The 25,789-nt window shown below is 37.6% G+C and overlaps 1 protein-coding gene across 2 annotated transcripts in view; it reads left to right on the forward strand.

The window, feature by feature from the left end:
• LOC131156267 (uncharacterized) overlaps positions 1–25,789 on the forward strand; it is a 121,279-nt gene that overhangs the window by 62,746 nt on the left and 32,744 nt on the right. For both annotated transcript variants that reach the window (XM_058109809.1, XM_058109808.1), the window contains exons 10-11: positions 21,737–21,814; positions 21,940–22,095. In XM_058109809.1, the coding sequence (XP_057965792.1) occupies positions 21,737–21,814; positions 21,940–22,095 (234 nt within the window). The remainder of the gene's footprint in view (positions 1–21,736; positions 21,815–21,939; positions 22,096–25,789) is intronic.

The raw sequence follows: 25,789 nt of genomic DNA on the forward strand, positions 1-25,789 counted from the left end.
CATCTAAACCAAAGTCGCCAAAACTACGAACCACACCATATGAATCTTCAGTAGAATCGCTAGGGTCACCACGAGCACTCCTCCTTCTCCTAGGTTGTGAAGATTGGTTCCCTGGAGGAATACCCAAGTCATAATTTTTAGGTATGTCATGTAGTCCATAAGGATCAGAAGGATATATATCCCTTCCAAATGATGTCCCTGTATCATATCCATAATTATATTCTACACCGCCGCCTCCACCACCACCACTGCCACCCCCCCCAACCCCAGCTCCAGCACCACTATTACCATCATCATCACTTGGTGGGCTCAAACCAAGATTGTCATCACTTTGTGTACGTTCAGGGCTTGAACCTGAATCATCATGCGTGTTTATTGGTGGTTGATCACCTCCTTCTGTAGTACCACCAATCTCTTCATTTAACCAATTTGAATTGTCCTGACCGTCGAGTAGTGGTGTCTCTCTCTCCTCTAACCATTGACTTAAAGGATCATCTTCTTCGAAAATGTAGTCCAAATTGATAGTATTGAAACCCTCTTCAATTTCTCGTTGGCTTCTTCTCATTGTACGTCTTAACTTTAACCTCATGTTGTAATGTACGAAAACAAGTTTTTGTAGTCTCATGTACTTTAATCTATTTCTTGTTTTCGTATGGATGAGGCTAAAGGTGCTCCAATTACGCTTACAGTTTTGATGTGGTCTGGCTAAGAACTCTAATTGCTATTCTTTGGAGCTCAGGAGCACACAAGCCATAATGAATCCACCATTCAGCTGCATGAATAATTAAAAAGAGTTTTATGTTAGTATAGCATATTTCAAAAGTCAAATTTGAACACAAAGAGAGAAAATAGAGTAATTCTCCATTATTTAGCTATATAGCCATATTTACCAGGATTTGTTTGTTTCACTGCCCTTTGAGCCAACGGGGTTCCAAAAGTCTCTTGCCTATCTCGATATAGCAACAACTAAAAAAGGATGATTGTGAAGTATAATTAATTAATTAGATGTATTAATAATTATTCTTGAAAGTATTACAGAATACTAGAACAATTCATTATTCAATTTAATGGAACCAATACTTACTTGATTAATAGCCCGAATTTGAGTATCTATATCGGGTACCAACTTGGTTATCACTTTTTTAACTCCATCCATGACTTCTCTAGCAACTTCAGGAGAGGGTGGGGCACCATAAAGAAATTGTGGGTTCAAAAAATACCATACAATTAAATTTAGAAACATATTAATCAATAGTTTTCTAATGCAACTATGCATAATTTAAAAGTTAAAATAATAAGAAATTGTATTTGATTTACACTTACCAGCAGCGTGCAAATCTTGGTGCAACTGAAAACTCCACCGGTTGTCAATAATTTTCCAATAGTCTTTGTAAAACCGGCAATCTTTTTGAATGGCCAACTTCGCCCTATCAATTGCCTCGTATATGAAGCCCATGGTTGGTTTTTCATCACCATCAACCAATTTAAGAACTTTCACCAAGGGTTCTTGCACTTTAATTATATCAGAGGCCTTTTGCCAAAACTCTTTGCCTAAGATAATTTTCTTTGAATCATATGCTGGGCCTGATTTTGCCATTCCAAACCTTGAGTTTTTCCAAGCATCAGATGTAAACATTTCCCTTAGTGCTTGTTTATGCCTGACAATAGTCTCCAAAGTAATGAAATTTGTGGCAAATCGAGTGATGGTAGGGCAAAGTAACTCTCTATTATTTGTGAATTTCTTCATGAAATTCACTGTCCATGTGTGGTTGTGAATAAATGAGGTTATTGTTCTTGCATCTTCTAAGACCTTCTTCACGTTACTTTTCTTACCAATATCTTCAAGAATAAGGTCTATGCAATGAGCTGCACATGCTGTCCAATAGAGATTGGGCCTCTTCTGCATTAATAATTTTCCTCTTACCTTCATTGCAGCTTCATTATCAGTCACTACTTGGACAACATTCTCCTCTCCAATTTCTTCAACCACCTCATCCATTAATCTGAAATGAAATTATAAATTCAATAATTACTACTATTTAATTAAAAACATGCAAGTCCATAATACTATTTGCATATACAATTAAAATTAGAAAATTACCTGAAATAATATTCAGCTGTTCTGCTTGGCACATCAGAGGCATCAACTGATTTATGAAACACGGTGCCTCTATCGCAATAAACTAAAAAGTTTATAATGTGTTTTCTAGTTGGTCCTGACCAACCATCACACATAAGTGTTACACCTCTTTCCTTCCAAATTCCAGCAAAAGAAGCTATATAATTTTTCATTTCTTGATACTCTTGCTTCAAATAAATTTCAGATATCTTATAGGGTGATGGACCCTTCACCCCCTTTCCAACCTCTGCAGCAATATCAAGCATAGGCTGCATAAATGGAGAGTCAGCTACATTCGCTGGAATCCGATTATAAATTAGGAATTTTCCAACCGCTTTTCCTAATTTACTTCTTAAACCTTTCAGTAACTTTGTGTTGAGTTTTGGTTGTTTCGCACTCTTGCTTCTTTCTAAAATAGGATCCATTGCCTTTAGTCTAGCTTCAGGGGCATCAGGATTGATCCATTGTCGTCCACTACCTCCAGCTTCTCGACCACTATAAGATCGAGCTCCTGCTCTATTGAAACCACTGGTAGCACCACTGCCAGAGCCACCTCCCTCTTCATAAATATTACCCCTTCCAGTTGTTCTTGCTCGAAATCTTTGTCTCTCTTCCCATTGTTGTTGTGATCGCATGCTTTCTTGTCGAGCAAATCTCATACTTTCTTCTTCCAAGTCTTCTTCATCGCTCAAATTCTCAAAATCTCCTCTAATTTGGGCTTCTGCTTCTTCTTGCCTTTTTTGTTTATCTCTTTTCTTCTCAGCATACTGTTGTAGATGTTTCATCATTTGTTCTCTTACTTGTGTGGTCACATTTGAGCATCTAGCTACTTGACCCTTTTTATGTGCCAAGTGTTGTTTCAAGCGTGTAATGCCCCCTTTGATTATCTTCCCACATAACTTACACATAATAACATGTCTATTATCGTCTACCGCAGTACCAAAATGCCATCCAATATCCTCACTAGGTAAATTTTCATTTCCTCTATCACGTGACATATTGATAGACTTAATTTGATGATCTCTACACAAAATATAAAGAAAATACAAAGTTACAACCTTCCTACAATGACAGGAATAATATAATTAGTAATTTAGTAAATATTAAATAATAAGTACTAAATAGTCCTAATTTTAAATACTTATTACATAAAAATAAGTATAATATTTGATTAAAAATAATAAGTAATGTTTATTATTTTTATATTTAAATAAACAAAATTATAAAATATTAGATATTTTATTACAAAAAAAATATATTCCTTTATCTTTAAAAAGATATTTTCATTATTTTTTATAGCTTGGTTTTATTTTCATTTATAACTATAAGAAATTAACAGGTGAAAAAGATTTTTTCTCTACTTTCATATGCATCATAGCATCACAAATAGAGATCCATACATTACAAATTGACTATTTAATTTTTTAAGCATTTTCTCAGTATATGGATTAAAATTAAATTTTTCTACAAATTCCAGTAGTAATTAGTAAAAATCAAATTTATTAATGTATTAACTATTAGGTTAATTTTTTTTTTTATTAAGTTATTAATTTTTACTTTATTTGATAACTAAAAACAAAAAATAGATGTAAACATTTATTTTACCTAATTTTAAATTTAAGGTCAAAATGATGTTTTAAAACTTAAAAAATATTAATAAACAGGGTCACCCTACTCAAGAAATGGCAAGTAGATACACATGTAACATAAAATGGGTGACAGATGTTATTTAATTTTTTTTTCTTTTATAATATGAATATTATTTAATATTTTTTCAATAGATGGGAGTGAATATGATATCTTCTTTATCAAAATGACCACTTTGTCCAGCTGACATAAATAGTATGTTAGCCAATTGGTGCCATGAATTAATTTTATTTCTATAAGTTTGACAAATCCTAAGACTAAATATTATAATAATTGTGCAGAGTATTCCTTGGAATTCTTTAAGAATGGTGAAAAATAGAGCTCAATTAAGCCTAGATAATATAAAATGCCATCACATGGATGTCTTGTGTACATACATTATTTTAATGCTTTGTTTAGATGGTGAATGCAGTAGTGGATTATTGATATTCAAATATTATTATAAAAAAGGCTTCAATTATTATTGGTAAATATTAATTATTTACTAACCTTAAAAAATATTAATTATATAATATTAATAATTGCTTGCTATGTCATGGAATTAATTTTCATAATTATCTTTCAAAAAATATAATACAATTAAAATATTTATAAATTAAGAAAATTTTATTTTACATAATTATTAATGATTTCTAATTTTTTACTCTATTAAATTACTTTTTTTTTAATTCAATTTAACAAACCTATTTTACAACAAAATATAATTTTAAAAAATAAACAGAATGAAAAGGGCTGTGGTACAACAAAATATAATTAAAAAAAAAAAAACATAATGAAAAGTGCTGTGGGTGTTAGAGTGTCTCATACGCTGAGGCCTGGTAGTCGAGTCAGACCGAGAGAGGGGAGGGATTCGAGGGAAATCGGAGGAGCCTCGAAGAGTCGAAGGAGCGAAGCACAAAGCAGCGATGACTCCAAGCTCCGAGCCTCCGAAGCTGAAATCGAGAGGCTGGCTGGTGGCGACTGCGACGACTGGCAGAGGAAGGTGCCGACTACGACGACTGGTGGAGCTGCTGCAGACCTTTCGCCGTCGCCGGTGACTCGCCAAGTTGCTGGAAGCCTGGAACTGCAAGTCTGCAATTCTGAGTCCTGGAAGGCTGCGAAGTCTGCAATTCTGAGTAGATCGGCTCGGTAGCCTCGGTGTGCTCACTCTCAGGCTTCGAAGCCTTCTTATTGCCGAAGGCCAACAAATTTTCAAGGTCAGTTTGTAACTTTCCATTTTACCCTTTGAATGGCAGATGGGTGTGGGGACTGGGGAGAGGGGGAAAGCAGCGCTGCTACCTGCTGCCTGCAGCCCTTCAGCGAATCTGCGACCTGTCGGCCATGTAACGGTCCGTAACGGACGTTACAACGTGTAACGTTGGAGTATCGGCCATTACGTGCCGTTACGCCTCCGTAACGGCCGTTACGGCCGTGAATTTTTTCCGAACCGCATTATCGGCCCGTATCGGTTTCGGGCCCTCCGATTTCCGTTACGTATCGGCCGTTAGGCTACGTAACAGCCGTTATTTAAAACCATGCTCAAAATATACTAGCCATTATTTAAGCATAGATTGAGGTGTTGATCCCATGAGGAAGCGTTTACAACAAAATAAGTTGAAGAGAATCAAGTATTAAGGATAACAAGGTGTTGAGAATCCCTTCTATGCTTCGTAAATCTACTTCCTATTTTGATTCAATTTTGTAACTCAACTGAAAGTTTCACGTCCCAAACCTTCAATCGTAAAGTATTTCTTTGAAGAACGAATGATAAGCAAATGTATTAATATGCATAAAACTCTTTTTCCTTGAGAACACGAAAAATTTATCTTATAGGTTATCCAAAATCGACGATATATCTACTGACAATATTGCAGTAAAAGATCAACCTATAAAATAAAACTATGATTAAAAAGAAATCGCCTAAAGAAAGCATGACTGAATTTATACGAACTTGAAAACCATAATCTTTGGTTTAATTGAAATTAAAAATGATAAAGAGCTTCATACATAATAAAAAAATATTACATTTATTAAACTCCAATTTGAATCAAAACAGAGAAGTAGAAATAATACACATAGAAGTTCATCTCTAGCCTTGTTAAGAACTCTAGCCTAACTTACAATTCATCTCACAAACTTGAGAGAGAAGTTCTACAACAATTTTGGGAGAATAATGGTTAGAATTTCGTGTCCCTAGAGCTCTCTCAAGGTTTCCTTTTATAGGCATCACAAGCACCTTATGCAAGTGTGAACACAAGTTTGAACACAAGCTGAAATTTTATCAACTTCCACGATATTGCTCCATTTTTACCCCTTTACACATGGAATTAGGAGCTGGTCAAAACATGAAAGTTGTAACCCAATGTCTTGGCCATTCAGATATCAAATTTCATCTTCATTCACGGTTTGCAGAGCTCCAGCTATGTCCAAAATAGCAAGCTGTATGCAGCCAGGATTGTTGACTTGTCTTCACCCAGATTGATTGCTATATTTCACCTACATGCACACCGAATTTGAATTTATTAAAAAGATAAAAGTTATAGATATATGTCTTGTCTTTCTATATATGAAATATCAGCTCATTTGGAGATCTACAACTTCATATATGTTCAAAATATTGACTGCTGTGCAGTAGGTAAGCAAGCTGAAATTGTTGGCTTTTCTTTCACACATTTTTTTCCATTCACACACAACAAATACACTACATAAATACTATACTTTATGAATAATACTCAAGACAACCTAAACAAGTATGCATAGTCCTATTTTTACAATTAAAGTCAATACAAATTAAAGTTGTGACATGAGTTTCTATTTTGACCAAAAGTATGAGTATTAATATAATGGAAGTGTAATAAAGTCTTATGAAGTGTATAAAAATACTGAATTTTTAGACTATTATCAATGATGATGTCATCAACATAAACTAATAGAAGCACCACACTTTTTTTTTCGGCGAACAAAGAACAAATGTCAAAGTTGCATTGAATGAAACCAAATGCAGAGGCCACCTCACTAAATTTATCAAACTAGGCTCAAGAGATTACGTAAGACCATAAATGGCCTTATGCAACCTAGATACCTTGCCATCCTCCCCCTAAGCAACATACCAAGAGATTGCTCCATGTAGACCTCTTCCTAAAATCTCCATACCAAAAGGCATTCATCACATTCAATTGGTATAAGGGCTAGTCAAAATTAACTGCCAACGAGATCAATACATGAACATAATTTTGTCTAGCAATAGGAGAGAATGTCTCGCAAGTAGTTAACTTTGTATGTTTGAGTGTACCCCTTGGCAACCAATCAAGCCTTAAGTTGTTCAATAGAGTTAGAAAGATATTTGACAGTGTAGACCCAACGACACCTAACCAACTCCTTACTTGGTGGAAAATCCACCAAATCCCATGTCTTCCTAGTAGTCAACGCATCCATTTCTACATCCATCACATGCTTCCACTTAGGGTTTGTATATTCTTCAACATGTGAAGAAGGGATGAATATAGAGGCTATTGACAAGGCCAAAGAACACATAAGACTAGGAAATTGTTGAACTAAAAAAAAATGAGCAATAGGATATGAAATTAAGGATTTTTGAGTACATGTTTGTGTTCCATTTCGCTGTGCGATTGGAAAATCCAAATCACACTAGGATGGATTCGAAACTATGAAGGCTAGAAGAGGCAATTGCATAGTGATACCAATGTTTGTGCTTGCTTTTTGTCGTTCATAAGCCCTCAATTTTTTCTTGGGGTCAATAACTTATGGATCCAGAGGCGGATCAAAAGTTTTCTCTACAGGGATAAGCATAGGAATTGGAGGATCAAGCACGGAGGAGGGGGGGGGGGGGTAGAATTCATTGATGGAGTAAAGGTAAACTTGAACACTTGTTTCAATCCGGGCCTAGCTACAACAAAAAGGAAAGAATCGTGGATTTAAGAAGGTGCATTGATTGTTTTGCTATTATGGATTCAATGGAACCCTAGATTGCACGAATGTGCATGCTTTCTGAATGTATGCAAGGAGATTTGGGATTATGTCAAGCACTTATACTCTAGTAACATTATAGGTATATGTAATCTATCTTTGAAGTATTTCCAATTACAATAGGGAGACAGGAGTGTTATAGAGAACTTTGCACAAATGAAGCACATCCATGAGGGACTTAAACATTGTGCAACTCGTAACCACTAATGTTGATGAGATGCGAAATCAAAGGGAGCATATGATAGTTCTTTAGGTTTTGGTGGGTTGGAAACTCCGAGTTTGAGGCAGTCTAGTCCTAGATTCTTGGTAATGCAAAGTTATCATCCTTTTTTCTGATGTTTTTGTGCTCTACATGCTTCCTTTAGTACACATCCGTCAGCCGTTAGTTTTGGAGTTTCAATTTCTAACTTTGAGTTTTTTTGTATTTCCCCCTCTTTTCCCTTTATTGAAGCTTGGAAACTCAATATTAAGTTAGTTTATTTAGTTAGAATCAGTTTTGAGTTTATTTTCCTTGACATTTAGTATGTATTTAGGTTTATTTTCCATGACATTTAGTATGAATTTTTAAAATTTTTGTTGACATCGGATTCTACTTATGGTGCTAACAAAGGGAGTTTGCATGGCGGCTAAAAGTCTACAAAAATCAGAGATTGAGTTTGGGAGTATAATTGTGTGTAAAGAAGGTGATTTACTAACCATCTCAATTAGTCTTAGTCAACCAACACCCCTATTGGCACTTGTTCGTGGAACGATTACTGCAATTACGTGTGTACGCCTTTTGGAGAAAAAGGAAGGGTAGAAAAGAGATTGAAAGGAAAAAGATTCGTTTGGTCCTTCAATAATGTTATTACTATCCAAGAGTGCTCCAGCATGACTTATAGAAACCTTGAGTAATTCTCTAAAAGGGATTGGCCCCAAAACTCTAATTTTTGAAAAAAAAAAAAAAAAATGATGATGAAAAAGTTCTTTTTGAGAAAAGGTATTTTTACTTGTATTACTGATCCGAAGAAATATGTTTATGAAAGATATTTAGGAATAGAGATCGAGTTGTATCACCAATTTGAGAGAAATGAGTTCTAAAAGAAAACATTAGGCTGTGATACTGATTTTGAGAAAGTTTTTGAAAAAATGCATCGGTTTGATTGAAAAATTAGGGTTCATATTTGGCCATTTTAAAATCAAGAAAGATTTGAAAACAAGTTTTTTTTTTTTCGTCTTTTTCAAACACTCTTTTTTTGTAGGTATATACTCCCTCACTAAACCTAAGCGTTGAATACTTATGGTTCGTTCGATCTAATTTTGTTGATTGAGACCCTAATCTCCCTTGATCATCCAACAATCAAGAGATAAAAATCCTCGACAAGCCTAGGGAGAAGGGGAAGAAAGCACAGTCTCGTAAAATCTTCCCCATATCTCATTATAAGCCAAAATTATCTTTTCGGAACCAAAAGAACACTTCTCAATTTTTTTTTTGGGTTTTTTAACACTTTTTGAGATTTTTTAGATTAATAAAGACAAAAGAGAGGGTTAAAAAAATTACTATAATAATAAAATATTTGCAATAATAACCCATACATGAATTTACATAAACTAATACCATGTGTTACCTCTAAATCAATCTACATTAACATATTATTATAACAATAATGCACATACTAATCATTCATGCATACACATATATTTTCATATGCTTCTATACACATGCATTCACACATTTACATGATATGCAAATACACACATATGCACATACTCAGATACTGACACATACGCTTATAATACACTATGCATGTATACATACCAATCTCCTACACATGCATGCTTACACCTACATATCTACACTATTCACATACCCACATGCACACAACATATGCATACACCTACATGTCTATGACACATAAATGCTACTCACTAATATGCATGTAAATACATCATGCATGGACACATAGCCCCACATGTATGTACTTCACACTATGTGCATGCACACTTACATCTACACCTATGCATGCACACCCACCCTCACATTCATATGCATATACTCCTACACATGCATGCACACATATCATATATCATCATGCATGCCTTCACTAATATACTCACACACTCTTATGCATGCATGTATGCATCCACACTCATTCACATAACCACATGCACGTACCCGCTTACATTCGCACATGCTAAACTATACACATAAACATGCATATGAAGACATATATCCACATCCATGCATGTAAACATACCAACTCACTCCATGCCCCCCACACACTCACATGAGCACATGCACTTGCCTATTCCTAAACAAACATCACATAACATGCATATGAACATTTATACTCCTATGCTAATGCATCTCCTAAAACATACACACACATATGCATGCATGCATGCGCAAATAACATACACATGTTCACTTTATTTAAATCCATGCATGCATATTCTTACATGAGTCCACACATGCACATATGAAACTTACACATGCATAGCTACTTATACATGCTCACACACATATAACTACATTATTAACTCATATATGTACATGAACTCATTTGCACATATGCATGCACATAGGAATTTTAACACTTCCTACATTAATCATGCATACAAACACATACCTACCCATACACAACATGCATCCATGAATGTGTATACACTCAATTACACACATGCATGTGCACACATACGTTCACATACATGCATGAACACACACACACATGGTCATACCACACACTCACACACCCATTACATGCATATCTAGATTTATATCGCCCCTGTTCACGCATGCATGAAATATTCATGAAAACTAAGGTGTAGTCCCAAGAGGGGGGTGAATTGGGTTTTTAAAAGCTTCTTTTAAATCTTTTTTACAAATTCACAACCTTTTGTAAACTTAGCAAACACACAAGAATGATTTGATTTTTAGTGCTTAATTAAATCAACCATAATCCACACTTAATATCAACACAAACCAAATACTTTCAACAATGACAATCAGTCAACCAATCAACCAATCAATCAAACACAAGATACTTAACCAATATATGAGCTACAGCAGTACTTCCTTGATTCAACATTTGTATAACTCAGCGTAGAGTTTGATAAAAGCCCTGTATTTATGGATTCTATGCACTTCCTTTTAACCAAGGTTTCCGCAAACGATTAATCAATGTACTCCCTTTAAGGTTTCCGTAAAAGATCAATCAACGTACTTCCTTAAATTAAAAGTTTTTCTCAATCTCAATTGTTTCAGCTTCCTGCACTCAGATACACTACCACGCAATTTATATATACTGAAAAATTAAAGAGCAAGGGTTGAGATTAAGACCGAGTTTTTACGAGGTTCGGCTATACCTAGCTACACCCTCGCCTTAGGCAAAACCACCTAAGGATTCCACTAGAACGCTTCTTTACGGGCGAAGTAAACTATTACAATCCCTCCTTCAATTAGGGTGGAGCCCCCTCTCCAAGAGATACCCCACGCTTGGTATAACGATCCAATAACCCTGAACCGTCAAGAAAACAAAGAGACAAGAAAGAATTCTTGTGTACAAGAAGTGCTCTCAGATAGAGTTGGTTAGTACAAGATTAAGCACAACTAATACTTCAAAGTAAATATCAAATAAGAATGAATTTTGAAGCTCAAGAATGTCACTGGGCTTCTTCCTTTTGATGTGAATCAAAATTCAGAAGATTAGCTTTCATATCAGTGATCAGAGACTCAGTTTTTCCTAGAAATTTCTCAGCAAGAATATGTGTTCAAGAGGGCTTTGAGAGAGAGTGAGCAATATAGCTTGAAAACTGATTTTCAATTCTTGGTGATTAATTTGATTTGAGAAACCTTGTATTTGTAGGCTCAAAAAGCAATAAATTCGCGTTGCCCATGTTACTTCAGAGTGTTTTCCAAGTATTTAGAAAGTTTGGGGTACAAGCAACTTGAATTTGAAATTTAAAGCCTTTTTTAGAAAAACTAGCCGTTTATGAGGGTCAGTCGCCTGAACCCTTCATGGTCAGTCGCCTGACCTTTGAACACAGTGTAAATTTTCAGTTCAAAACAGGGTCAGTCGCCTAAGGTCCCAGGGGCTAGTCGCCTGATCCTTCACTACTTGTTCAAATTTAATTCAGGTAAAATGTCAGTCGCTTGACCAAGTACAAGTCAGTCGCCTGAACAGTCAAAAACCTGTTTTTGAAGTTTGTTTTCAAAACTCTTAGTCATCTTGCTTTGATGCATTTAAAGTATATTTTCCAGGGTTTTCAAAGTAAGGTCTCTAAGTCCATATTAACCCCTAATGAGCTTCAAAGCATTCAAAATGATATTTAAAGTGAAGTATTTACATAAGACTTCCTAAAGACATTAAAAACTCTCTAAACTTTGAAGTCTTCATGTATATCATTGCTTTGAATCATCTTTGCCTTGAGCTTGAGTATTCTTTAAGCTTCATATGTCTTGACCATCTTGGACCTCTTTGAGCTTTCATTTGATCACCTTGTGAATGAAGTATAGCTTTATGGTACTTGTGATCTTTGGACTTTCAAATTCTTGCACGTTTTGAATTTGACATACTAGGTTTCCTGAAATATCATCACTTAAATCATAACTTGTTAAATTCCTCTGATTTGTTATCATCAAAACAAGATTTTAAGCCTTGTAAGGCCAAAAATTCACATTCTAACATATTGGCCTCCATGCATGAACACATATCATATATCAAAATGCATGCTTTTGTATATGACAATCCTACACTATATACATGCATTTAGATATAAATATACACGTATAATTCATATATATATATTGTATATAGGAAGCTAGTGAGAGAGAGAGAGAGAGAGAGAGAGAGGGAGGGAGAAAACTTACAATGCTTTTAGTTCTAGATTTGGTGAGGAAGCATGCTTCTAATTATGGGGCTACCAGAGGAAGAGGGGAAGAGATGGGAGATTCCGAGAGGGTGAGAGAGAGAGAGAGAGAGAGAATTTGAGAGTGAGAGAGGGAGAGTCCCAATGATCCCCAATACCATCCTGATTTTAGAGAGAGAGAGAGAGAGAGAGAGAGAGTGACCTTGAGTTGAGTAGTTGAAGATAGGGGTTGAGGGAGGCTAGAAAAAGAGTGAGAGAGATGGTTGAAGGTTAGAAGGGGCAAGAAAGTTGGAAACTGCTAGAAAAAATGGAGGAAATGGGGTTGGCTAGAGCTAGCGTCATACGGGGAAGGTGAAGAGGAAGAAAGAGAATAAAAAGGTGCCCAAAAGCTTTTTATTTTTATTTCTATTTTTATTTTTTTTAAATAGAGTAAGTGGAACTATGCAATTTCACTGGCACATGCATGTAGGCACTTGTGTGTCGGATATGTGCATCTATGCACCCATTTTTTCTTTTTACCAGTTAACCTTCCAATCAATGTCATTTTGGTAGCATGCATGCCCACACATGTGTGTGGGCAGCCATGTGCCAATCACTTAAATATATTTATTATTTTTATTGTCTTTAACCTTTTTAAATTTACCAAAATGAAGAAAAGCACAAGTGGAGCCTAAGAAAAATAATAAAAAATTAAAAAATAAAATAAAATTCTAGAGGCTAAACGTGGTAGAAGAAGAAGGAAACCCTAAAAGATAACGGTTTTTAATTTACCTGGAATAGTTGCCCAGAATAATAAAAAATGCCAAGAAAGAGAAAAAATGCCTCGAATTGGCAAAAAAAGGTAGAGAGAAAAGGTGAACCAAGTTTAACTAGCCTTAATTCTTAGTGCAGTGTTTTGGGTTAGGGTTTGATTATTTAGGAAAAATTGCCATCGAAAATAATTACCTTGAAATAAACCCAACTTTTTCTCTCATTAAATTACATATGTTTGTATTCTAGGTTCTTTTAATTTTATTTTATATATTTTTTTCTCGTTCTATTGTGAGCATTTTTGTTCTTGTTTAACATATGAACATTCTATACTTCATTATTTGGATAACAAAAACACAATTAAAGACTGAAAAAGTGCAAAAATGGGATTCTACATTTTATATTTCTTGTGTTTATGATTTCTTAGTTTGAATTTCACTTATAATCAATGAAATATTGAAAAGTAGCAAATGCATGCTTCTTCTTGCCAATAGCAACTAAAGCAGCCAAGATGACATCTAATACTTGTACTATATGTCATATTTAAAGTGATAAAAATTTACTAAATCATTTAAAGCATTAGTATATAGGATTCTAGGATCAAAACATGTGAATCTGTATGTTTTTTAGATGTTTTCTAATCCAAAAATGAATTCACATACGTGGTGTCTGTTAGCAGTTATGTAACGTTAGTGATGGCGGCGATCATTACATCGTGTCTATTACTGTTATGTTATTTAAAACCATGTTTGGGATCTTCATGCTAAACCACCATGCATTGCCAGTTGTCACGGGCTAAGCTTGTTCAGGGCATTATGCTTGCCTATGACCGCTTATCTCGTGTGTTTGGGATGGGTTTCCATCATGTAAATACTAGTGTAGGGTTATTTTCTAGTATTTATTTCATTGTAAGCCAAATAAGGCAGTATGACTCCTCGGTCACTTTGATGTTTCCTAGTGCTAGAGTGAGAATGGCCTAGAAAGCTCTTTAGGGGAGGGTGAGTGTTCATCAATCATTGTAAAACTCACTAGCAATTGTCAACGTGCTTAGCCTACTTGCCTCCCTCGCTAAGTACAACATGTCAACGGAGGATTTGTTAATGAATTACATTTGCTTCAATATTTACTGCTTGGTTGCCACGGTTTTCATGAATTGATTATTATTTCCGCTGCTATCTGATTGAATGTTAATGAAAGTGCTTCGTGGATGAATGCTGGTAAACAAAAGGCTGGCTAGTTAAGCAAGAGTGCTTTAGCTAGCGCCGCACGGCCCTTCACAACGGTGTGAAAAAGGCGGACCGTGACATTTGGTATCAGAGCCCAAGTCGGTGACACTTGGTGAGAGCCCAAGGTTAAGTTGCTACGTGAATTCGATTACCTTCGTTGTTGGGTTTGGAAAGCTTTGGTAAGTGACCATGGCACCAGACAATGCTGAGAGGATCAGTGTGCTGGAAGCACAGGTTGAAGAGTCAACCAACACTATGGCCGCAGAGGTGGCCCAGATGAGAGAACTTGTTGATGAAGTGAGGGGATCACAAAAACATCAAGCAGGTTTGATAGGCGACATGTCAGAGGACTTTCGCCACACGGTGGAAACTTTGCAAGCCCGGATGGTAGATCTGGATGCAAAGGTAAATGTGATGGTTCTTGCTATGGGGAACTCCAACACTCCGGGAGTTAGCAAGACCAAGGTGCCAGAACCCAGGACGTATGGGGGTGCCCGAGATGCCAAGGAGTTAGAGAACTTCTTGTTTGATGTGGAGCAGTACTTTCGCGTTGTGAGGATGGCCTCAGAACAGGCAAAGGTGGATACTGCGACCATGTACTTGGTTGGTGATGCCAAACTGTGGTGGCGTACCAAGTACAGAGAAATTGAAAATGGAAACTGTGTGATTGATAGTTGGGCAGACTTGAGGAGAGAGCTCAAGGCCCAATTCTTTCCTGAGAACGTTGAGTATAATGCAAGGAGAAAACTGAGAGATCGCAAGCATACGAGGTCAATCAGTGAATATGTGAAACAATTTTCTGCTTTAATGTTGGATATTCGGGATATGTCGGAGAAGGACAAGTTGTTCTATTTTCTAGAGGGGATGAAACCGTGGGCAAGAACTGAACTTCATAGGCAAAGGGTTCAGGACTTGTCAACTGCACAAGCGGCTGCAGAACGCTTGATAGACTACGCTGGTGATGAGACCACTTCGTCCAAACGGTTTGGCGGAGAGAGAAACGGTAGAAAGTCTTTCAAGAATGGCAAACCCAAGAGTGGGGGAGCCGACCCTAATTCATCAACCTCACAGGAAGTTCGTCGTCTCGAGGGTTCAACACACCCAATGGAAAGGGGAAGAGTAAAATTGAGTGTTTCTTGTGTCGAGGTCCTCATAGAGTTTTTGAGTGCCCTCACAAAGCATCACTTAATGCCTTACAGGCTTCTATTGCAGAACAGGCAGTGGAAGATGATGGGGAAGAGGATGATGCCCCGAGGGTGGGTTCAGTGCGGTTAGTGAACGCATTGGAAAAGCAGGCAAAAACACTGAAAGTTACACGAGCAAAAGGGTTAATGTTTGTGGACTTGAGGATAAATGGGAAGAGTACTCGCGCTATGGTGGATACGGGAGCTACTCATAATTTTGTTTCGCAGTTGGAAGCAGGAAGACTCAACTTATCCTTAGAGAAGGATACAGGACGCGTGAAAGCAGTTAACTCTGTAGCCCAGCCTACTCTGGGAGTAGCCAAGCAAGTGGTTATAAAGCTTGGACAGTGGGAAGGTCATGCGAATTTCACAGCGGTACCATTGGATGACTATCCAGTCATTCTAGGAATGGAGTTCCTAATGGGGACGAGGGCAGTGCTGATGCCTTCGGCTGGTTCCCTGTGTCTGATGGGAGATCACTCGTGCATGGTGCAAGTCGTTGCAACGAAAGGAGACGAAGGGAAGTCCCTTTCAGCCATTCAACTCAATGAAGGATTGGGTAAGGGTGAGCAGACACGTCTAGCCACGGTGGTGGTAGACAAAGAAGTAGGCCAAGAGCTGGAGCCTACGACCATCCAAGCGGTGTTGGATGAGTATAAGGAGGTGTTGCCGGATAAGCTGCCTCAAAATTTGCCTTCACGACGGACTGTGGAGCAAGAGATCGAGTTGTTATCAGGAGTGAAACCACTTGCTAAAGGCCCATGTTGGATTGCGCCTCTTGAGATAGTAGAGTTGGGGAAACAACTTGATAAAGTGGAAGCGGGATGTGTTCGCCCTTCCAAAACACCGTTGGGATTATCGGTGTTGTTTCAGAGGAAACATGAAGAGCATCTACGGAAGGTGTTCGACAGGCTGAAGGGAAATAGTCTGAATTTGAAGAAGGAGAATTTCTCTTTCGCTCGGCGGAGCAACAAATTCCTTGGTCAAGCCGTTGAACAAGGTCGTATCCGGAGGGGTATGGAGAAGGTAAGGAGGATTCAAGAACGGAAGATCCCCACAACAGTGAAGGAGTTGCGTTCCTTTCTTGGCCTTACTAGTTACTACAGGAAGTTCGTTAAGGGGTATTCGCGGAGAATGACTCCAATGACAGGACTACTGGGGAGGTATTATTGGCCGCACACACGGGATGATGTGGTTGATTATACCAAAACATGTCTCACTTGCCAACAAGACAAGGGGGAGCGGAAGAAGTATGGTACTTTCATGGCCGCACCAAAGTACTGTTCGGCAGAGGGGACGACACAATTGTTCCTTGTGACTGTTGTGAAACATTGGGGTATTCCCCAAGTTATTATTTGTGACCAAGATTTAATGTTCACTGACAACTTCTTGACAGAGTTTTTCAGGATATTCAGGTCACACCTTGACATCTCTTCGAGTTATCATCAACAGACAGACGAACAGATGAAGAGATTCAGAGAGCTACTAGATGAGTACTTGTGCCATTTTGTCAACGACAACCAGAAGAATGGCGTGCAACTACTTCATGTGGCTCCATTCTGTGGCAACGCCCAAAGGCGCTCAACTACCAACAAGAGCCCTTTTGAGCTTGTTACAGGCCAGCTGCCGCTATTACCTCACACAGTGGGCGAGCCGTACAGACGAAAGAGTCCCAGGGCGTACATCTTCACCAGCGAAGGGAGAAAGAATGCAGAGTTTGCCCAAGCCTATCTGGAGAAAGCTCCTAAGCAGATGAAGAAGTGGGCAGATCAGGAGAGAAGACCGCAATTTCATGTCAATTGCCTCAAGCCATTCAACGCCAACACCAACAACCTGAGCAGGAGTCAGTCAAACAGCATAGAGTTGAAGACAGTGCCACCTGACAGACATGATGTTGAAGAGATCCTTGCAAACAGAATGTTCATATCCTCAAGGAAGAAGCGGCAGAAGTTCCTAGTGGAGTGGAAATGCCTTAATGACAAAGAAATCAGCTGGATTTTAGTGGAAGATTTGAAGCCATTCGTGGACAAAGTTGAAGTGTACCTATCGCCAAAAGTCTACGAGGCCGTCGACCGCATAAGTGGGGGAGAATGTCACAGGCTAAGCTTGTTCAGGGCATTATGCTTGCCTATGACCGCTTATCTCGTGTGTTTGGGATGAGTTTCCATCATGTAAATACTAGTGTAGGGTTATTTTCTAGTATTTATTTCATTGTAAGCCAAATAAGGCAGTATGACTCCTCGGTCACTTTGATGTTTCCTAGTGCTAGAGTGAGAATGGCCTAGAAAACTCTTTAGGGGAGGGTGAGTGTTCATCAATCATTGTAAAACTCACTAGCAATTGTCAACGTGCTTAGCCTACTTGCCTCCCTCGCTAAGTACAACATGTCAACAGAGGATTTGTTAATGAATTACATTTGCTTCAATATTTACTGCTTGGTTGCCACGGCTTTCATGAATTGATTATTATTTCCGCTGCTATCTGATTGAATGTTAATGAAAGTGCTTCGTGGATGAATGTTGGTAAACAAAAGGCTGGCTAGTTAAGCAAGAGTGCTTTAGCTAGCGCCGCACGGCCCTTCACAACGGTGTGAAAAAGGCGGACCGTGACACCAGTGCAGCCACCATAGATTCCACTCTTTAGGGCTCGACTTGAGAGCACTATGTCCATGTTAAAGGAAGAGTATTCCATGTTCTAGTAGTATCAAGCATCCTGACAAGCTTCTCTTCCCATTGCATCTCTTGCTTAGATAGGTACCGCTACAGCTTGCCTATCATCCATTATTTCTCTCACTAATCTTTGATTATAGATTCAAACAGTACTAATCATATAACAGGTATATCTAATTTCTTCTCCCCCCTCAAGTATTGCGAAAGCCTACCTTCTATTACCCTAGTTAACGGGTCTACTACTACTATTAAGGGAATAGGGATAGTAAATCCAACTTCCAATGTTTCTATTTCTTTTGTTTTGTGGATTCCCATGTTCCCCTTAAATCTTATGTCAGTTAGCAAGATTACAAAATCTATGAATTGCTCCCTAATAGTCTTCCTGATTCTTTTATCATTCAGGATCTGAAGACGAGGAAGATGAATGGTAGTGAAACTAGTGGATTTTATGACTTTGAGCTGCAATCCCTTTCTATCGCATGCCCTGTATCTATTACACCATTCCAAATTGATTGTTGTCTTGGTCATCCATCGTTAGAGAAGTTAAAACAACTAGTTCCTACTTTGACTTCAGTGTTTAGTCTTGAGTGCGAGTCTTGTCAATTGGGAGAACATCATCGTGTTTCATTTGCTTTCTAAGTCAATTAATGACATTAAGCCCTTTTATGTTAGTTCATTATGATGTTTGGGGTCCTGGTTGAGTTATGGCAAAGATGGGTTTATTTAATTAAGGATCTTTGTCAGTTTTTTCATATCTTTTGTGCTTTTTGTTTTGAAATAAAGAATCAAATTTGATTTTCTTGTTCGAATATTTCATAGTGATAATTCTAAGGAGTACTTCAACACCCAATTCACTACCTATATGTCGTGTTATTCATCAATCAACTTGTGCCCATACTCCACAACAAAATGGAGTTGCAAATAGGAAAAATAGACATACCTTGAATCACTCGTACCCTACTTTACCAAATGAATGTTCCTAAGTGTTTTGGAGTGATGTTGTGCTTACAACCTGCTTTCTCATCAATAGAATGCCATCCTTGGTTCTTGGTGGGAAAAGTCCCTACTCTATTCCCTTCCTAAATACTACTTTTAATTCTCCGCATATATTCAGGTGTGTCTCCTTTGATCATCAGTTAACCCTTGGGGTGGATAAGTTGGATCCTTGTGCTATTAAATGTTTTCTAGGCTACTCACGTACTCAAAAGGGATATCACTGTTATATTCCTACCTTGCATCATTTCTTTGTTTCTACGAATGTTACCTTCTTTGAGTCTACATGAGACCTTCTTCATCTAGCTTGAGTCCTTGTCACCTCTATTTTCCTAATTTGCAAGTGTATAAATGACGACGGGTCAAGGGATGGGAGCTTCTTCCAGCTTCCATTGCTATGCCTTTGAATTCCTCGTTTGACAATCCTATTTCCTAAGATGTTGATCTTTTTATTGCTGTTTGGAAAAGTAATACCTGTACATAGCATATGGCATCCCATCTCTAATTTCATTTGCTATGATTTCTTATCACCCTCATATTAACATTTTATTAGTACACTTTCTTCTATTGCTATGCCTTTTCCTTCGATAAAGCACTGCTAAAAGAATAGCTCAGGTAGGAATGAGTTTTACAGCTTAGGCAAGGAGATCTTTCTTTCCCAACTGCTTCTATGGGATGACTTTCACTAGCCTAGACAAGGACCCTAATTTTGTTTCTCAAGCCTTAGCCCATTCATGGAGGATTGCTTTTGTCAAAGAGTTGCGTGCATTACAAAAAAATGGTACTTGGGAATTGGTACCTTCCTTCTGATAAGTCTGTGGTTAGTTGTTGTTGGGTGTATACGGTGAAGGTTAATCCTTATGATTTTGTGGCCTGTTTGAAGGCCCACCTTGTTGCTAAGGGATATATTCAGGTTTATGGTTTGGATTTTTGAGATGCATTCTCCCCTACCGCCAAACTTGCCTAAGTTTGTTTCTTTGTATCCTTAGCCACTAGTCCCATTGGCCTATGCATCAGTTGGATATGAAGAATGCATTCCAACATGTTGATCTTCAGGCGGAGGTCTATATGGTGCAACCTCCTAATTTTGTTGCTTAGGAGGAGTCAAGCTTAGTGTGTTGGCTCAAGAATTCATTGGATGGTGGCCAGGTCAATTGTTGAGTGACTGTCAAAGTATCATGCTATGGCTCACATTATATTTGAACATGTTTGGTTAAAAAGAAATATGTTTGTAGAACTGGGCTTCCACATTTTGATCTATGGAGCTGATGTGCGATATTCAACTGGCTATTCGTATTGCGTCCAACCCAGTTTTTCATGAGCGCTCAAACATATTGAAGTTCATTATCACCTTGTTTGGGAAAAACTTGTGCAGAAGCTCAACAAAATCATTTATGCGACGTGTGAATTGTAGCTTGCTTAATTATTCATAGAATATGTGGGAGGTTCTCATTTTATAAATTCATTTGTAACAAGCTAGGAGCATATGATATCTATGCTTCAGTTTGAGGGGTAGTCTTCCTGGTTATTTATGTTGTTATTGGTTATGTTGGTCTTTTAGAATGTGTTATTGCTTTGTTAGTAGGTATGATACAGTAAGGGTATTGTGGTCATTGTTATGTACTTGATATATATTATAAATAGAGGGAGAGATCTATTATTGTTTTTAATCTTTCAATTCACCAAATACTTCAATAGAAACCATCAAATGGGATGAAAGGAAAACTAGAGCAGATAGTGAGAGTGAAGGTGAGAGCCGCCATTCATTAGTTGCTCAATATTTTAATGCGCAAATTACAGTATCTGCCTTAAGGTTTCTGAAAATGATTCTTAACCCTCCTATGATTCATGGAGTATCATTGATATCTTTTCTAGTCTTATCATTTTCATTTATGGAATAGAACTGAACTTGCATAACTCCAGAATTAATCCACATGTATGGCCTTCAAATTTTTTACATGTACTGTTTTACTAGTGTATAAGTTAATGATTTGTTATAATGAGAGCTGAATGGTCTTTTTGTTACACAATAATTCTATTGAGTGAAGCTTTGAAAATGTTTTGTACACATGCTGTTCATTTTTATATTTCTCAAATCTTGGGGGAGGAAGTTTAATATTTTGCAGTAGTTGATTTCATTAAATTGGCGCCTGTTATGATGTGGTTTCTTGGTGCACACACAGCACACTATAGGCTTGATATGAGGTATTGCTTTTGTTGTCTTTCAGAATTCAGAATGATGAAGAAACTTAATATGCTTGTTCTCCCTCTCTCTCTCTCTCTCTCTCTCTCTCTCTCTCTTAATTATTTTTTTGATTTTTTGGATTGCTAAAGTTGACAGCCGAACATGCTAATCTTCCATCAACCTTATCCATATTCAGCAACTTTCTTCTTGGCGAAATTTTTTCTCAGGTAGGAAAAATAATCTGTTGATCTGTCCATATATTTATGCATTTCTATCTTGCCATATCTAACATAAATATGCTCCCATTCCCAACCCCCACCCCTGCCTCCCACACCCACACACGCAAAAACAGGACCCTTTAAAGGCCAGTGATAAAACTTTGGCAAGCTGCGGTCCTTACAAAATGGAAGAGGAGGATGCAATGGTTTATAGAAGACCTTATCTCACCTCAGGGTCCTCTGGGTTTGCATTGAATGCAATTAGTAGAGTCATGAAGAAGGAGCTAAAGGTGACTTCATTTCTATTGTTCCTATGCATCAAGTTATTTTCTCATTGCCAGCAAATATGTGGTTCTTCATGTACATGATGCAGATTATATGTTTGGTATGTAATAAATGAATATCAGCTGCATGGTGTTTCATTTTATAGCTTATTTTCAGTGGTATTATCATTATTTTGGATTTTTTGGATTTTATTCCACATTTGTCAAGGTCAATCTGATGATGGTGGGTATTTTGTGTATTTTTGTAAGTGAAGTAATTTATTTGGGGTCATTTATGTACAAAATTTGTAGTAGCCTCTCTAAGAAGCTTTGGGGTTGGTATAAATAGAAGATCAAGGTTGTATCTACAGTCTAGGTTTCAAGCATTGGAGGCTGGAGCTTTGAGAATTCATGTCTTGTGGCATTGGGGGATGACTTTATGTTATGTTCCTAGTTTCTTGCTGAAGTGAAGGCATATTGCCTTTGCTGGTGCAAATTCATCCAACGCTTGCTGTTAATGTTTGATATACATTGTTGGTCCACAGCCTAATAGCTAAAGCTTTTAGGTAAAGTGGTATTCTAAACATGGTATCAAAGTTGGTTACTAGGAGGTCTTGGGTTCTAGCTTTGCTGCCTGCATTTATTGTGTGGTGTTTAAAAATGATTGTATTCGCTATATTGGGTATTATTTATTGTTCATTTATCTCTCCACGTGCAGTCGGACTGCATGTGCGAGGGTGTGTTAAAGCTTGATATACATTGTTGGCCCACAGCCTAATAACTTAAGATTTTAGGTAAAGTAGTCTTCAAACACCTACCAATAGTGGAAGAGGTGGAGTCTCATAAATCATAATATATCTTGGCTCCAATTTGCATCATCGTAATACCCAAGGAAGTTCCTTAGGCTTAATCATGATGTGATCTTTAGCTTATTGGATTCTCTTCCTAAGTAGGGATCCATGGCTGCGCAAGGATCATGTGAAAATCATGGTTGAAGAGCAGAAATTATGCAACAATGGAAATATGCCATGATTCTAAGAAGAAAATCTAGTATCTTAGTGTCAGACCCTAGATAACTTTGACAATTCCTAGGCATGTGATGTTGTTAACTCATGTGCCAAAGCAATATCAGAAGATGGTCTGTCATTGACTGTCTTGTGGTGTGAGCGGAATTCAATACTTCTTGAATTCTTCTATTAATTATGTACATCCCAATCTTACATTATATAATACAATAAACTATTCTAAACAAGGAAATAATCCCCCTACAAAATAATATATAATCTTCTACATTTACCCACTTTCCTAATTTACTCAATTATTCCCAAAGATACTTGGGACTTCAACACTTCCCCTCAAGTTGGATCATAGATATTAATCATCTCCAACTTGCTAATGAGATCATCAAAGTTCTGTCATGCCAACCCTTTAGTAAAGATATTTGCATTTTGTTCCTTGGTAGGTACATAAATCATACAGATAATTCCTTCTTCGACTTTCTCTTTGATAAAATGTCGGTTTACTTCCACATGTTTAGTCTTGTAATGTTGAACTGGATTGAGAGAGATACTGATGGCTGCTTTGTTGTCACAATAGAGTTTGACAGGAAATTTCACAGGGACCTGTAGTTCTTCCAAGAGTTTCCGTAACCACAGTCTTTCACATATTCCTTGAGCAACTGCCCTGAACTCAGCTTTGGCACTACTACGAGCCACTACATTCTGTTTTTTGCTTCTCCAAGTTACCATATTTACCCAGAAAAATGTCTACTTCCTTGCTTTCACATTTCTTGAAGAAGAGTCCTTTGCCCAGGGAGCCCTTGAGATATCGAAGGATCTTGTACACAACATCTAAATGAGCTTCTTTTGGTGAATGCATGTATTGGCTTACCACACTAATTGCAAATGCAAAATCTGGTCTGGTATGTGATAAGTAGATTAGCTTACCAACCAAACTCTGATACCTCTCCTTTTCAACTGTTATTCCACAGTCTTCGACCCTCTTTACTGCTTTAATCGGGGTTTCACTAGGTTTGCATCAAAGCATGCCAGTTTCAATTAGGAGATCAGTGATATACTTTCGTTGAGAGACACTAATACCCTTTTTCGTTCTAGCAACTTCCATGCCCAAGAAGTACCGCATTTGTCCCAACTAAAGACTTCAAATTCAATAGCTAGAACTTTCTTCAATCTTTCCATCTCTGCTGTATCATCCCCAGTTAAGATTATATCATCAACATACACTATTAGAATTGTTCTCTTACCTTTTTTAAACTGTTGGAAGAATATGGTGTGATCTGATTGCCCTCGTCGATATCCTTGTTTTTTTATTATTTTTTCAAATCTGTTGAACCATGCTCTGGGAGATTGCTTGAGTCCATACAAGGACTTTGAGTTTACACATTCTGTTTTCTTCACCTGTTTTACTGAAACCTGGTGGTATTGTCATGTAGACTTCTTCTTCTAACTCGCCATTTAGAAATGCATTCTTAATGTCAAGTTGTTGTAGTGACCAATCTAAGTTGGTTGCCAAGGACAAGAGGAGCCGAACTGTATTCAAGTTTGCCACCGGTGCAAATGTCTCCGTATAGTCAATGCCATAAGTCTGTGTAAATCCTTTTGCAACAAGTCTGGCTTTATATCGTTCAATTGTCCCATCAAATTTATATTTCACTGTGAAGACCCATTTACAACCAACTGGCTTCTTCCCTCTCGGAAAATTCATTACGTCCCACGTTCCATTTTTCTCTAGGGCCCACATTTCCTCCATGATAGCCTCCCTCCATTTAGGTATTTCCAAAGCTTCCTGAATATTCTTTGGAATTCTCATCCTGTCAAGATTAGAGGCAAAAGCACGATATCCTATAGACAAGCTTTTATAAGACTTTTATTTAGACTAGGGATATTGAGTACATGACCTGGTTTGTTTTCTGACTGCAATAGGTAAATTGATGTCATCAGGTACAGGATTATCAGAAGAGAGCTCATGACTATCTATTACTAGATCGGGATTGGGCGTGGACTTATGGTTGTTCGGAGCCATCACTGGTTCCAACGCTCTTGGTGCCTTAGGTATGAGATTCTCCTTGTTCTTTGTGTTCGGCTTTCTTGAGTAAACAAGTATGTCTGTGTTGTTTTGCTTTCCTGCATCTCCCTCTGAGGTTAAGTTCTCTTTTGTGTTTGACAGGTCAGGAAGTGATGCAATGGGAGGCTCAGTAGATGGGTCAGGGAATGAAGCAATGGGAGACTCAATAGATGGCACAGATTCAGTAGTAAAGAAGTCAAAGAACTGATCTTCACTCCATTTCTCCCCCTGAAGAGAGGTCTTTGGGAAATAAGAAGTGGTTTCAAAGAATGTGACATCAAGGCTAACAAACATCCTTTTTGAGACAGGGTCATAGTGTTTGTAGCCTTTCTGGGTAGGGGAGTAACCAATGAAGACATATTTAACGACACGAGGATCCAATTTATCCCGATGGTGAGCATGAAAATGAACAAATGCAGTACAACCAAAGATTTTCAGCGGAAGACTAGAGGGGAGTCGAGAGGTAGGAAAATGTTCCTAGAATTTCTAGAGAGGAGTGGCAAAGGGAAGTACTTGACTCGACATTCGATTAATAAGATGTGTAGCTGTTAAGATGGCATCTCCCCAAAAATAGTTTTTCGTGTTTGTAGTGAACATCAATGCCCGAGCTACTTCAAGTATATGTCTGTTTTTTCAT

Source organism: Malania oleifera, chromosome 5 (genome assembly GCF_029873635.1).
Source record: "Malania oleifera isolate guangnan ecotype guangnan chromosome 5, ASM2987363v1, whole genome shotgun sequence".
Taxonomy (NCBI): Eukaryota; Viridiplantae; Streptophyta; class Magnoliopsida; order Santalales; family Ximeniaceae; genus Malania; species Malania oleifera.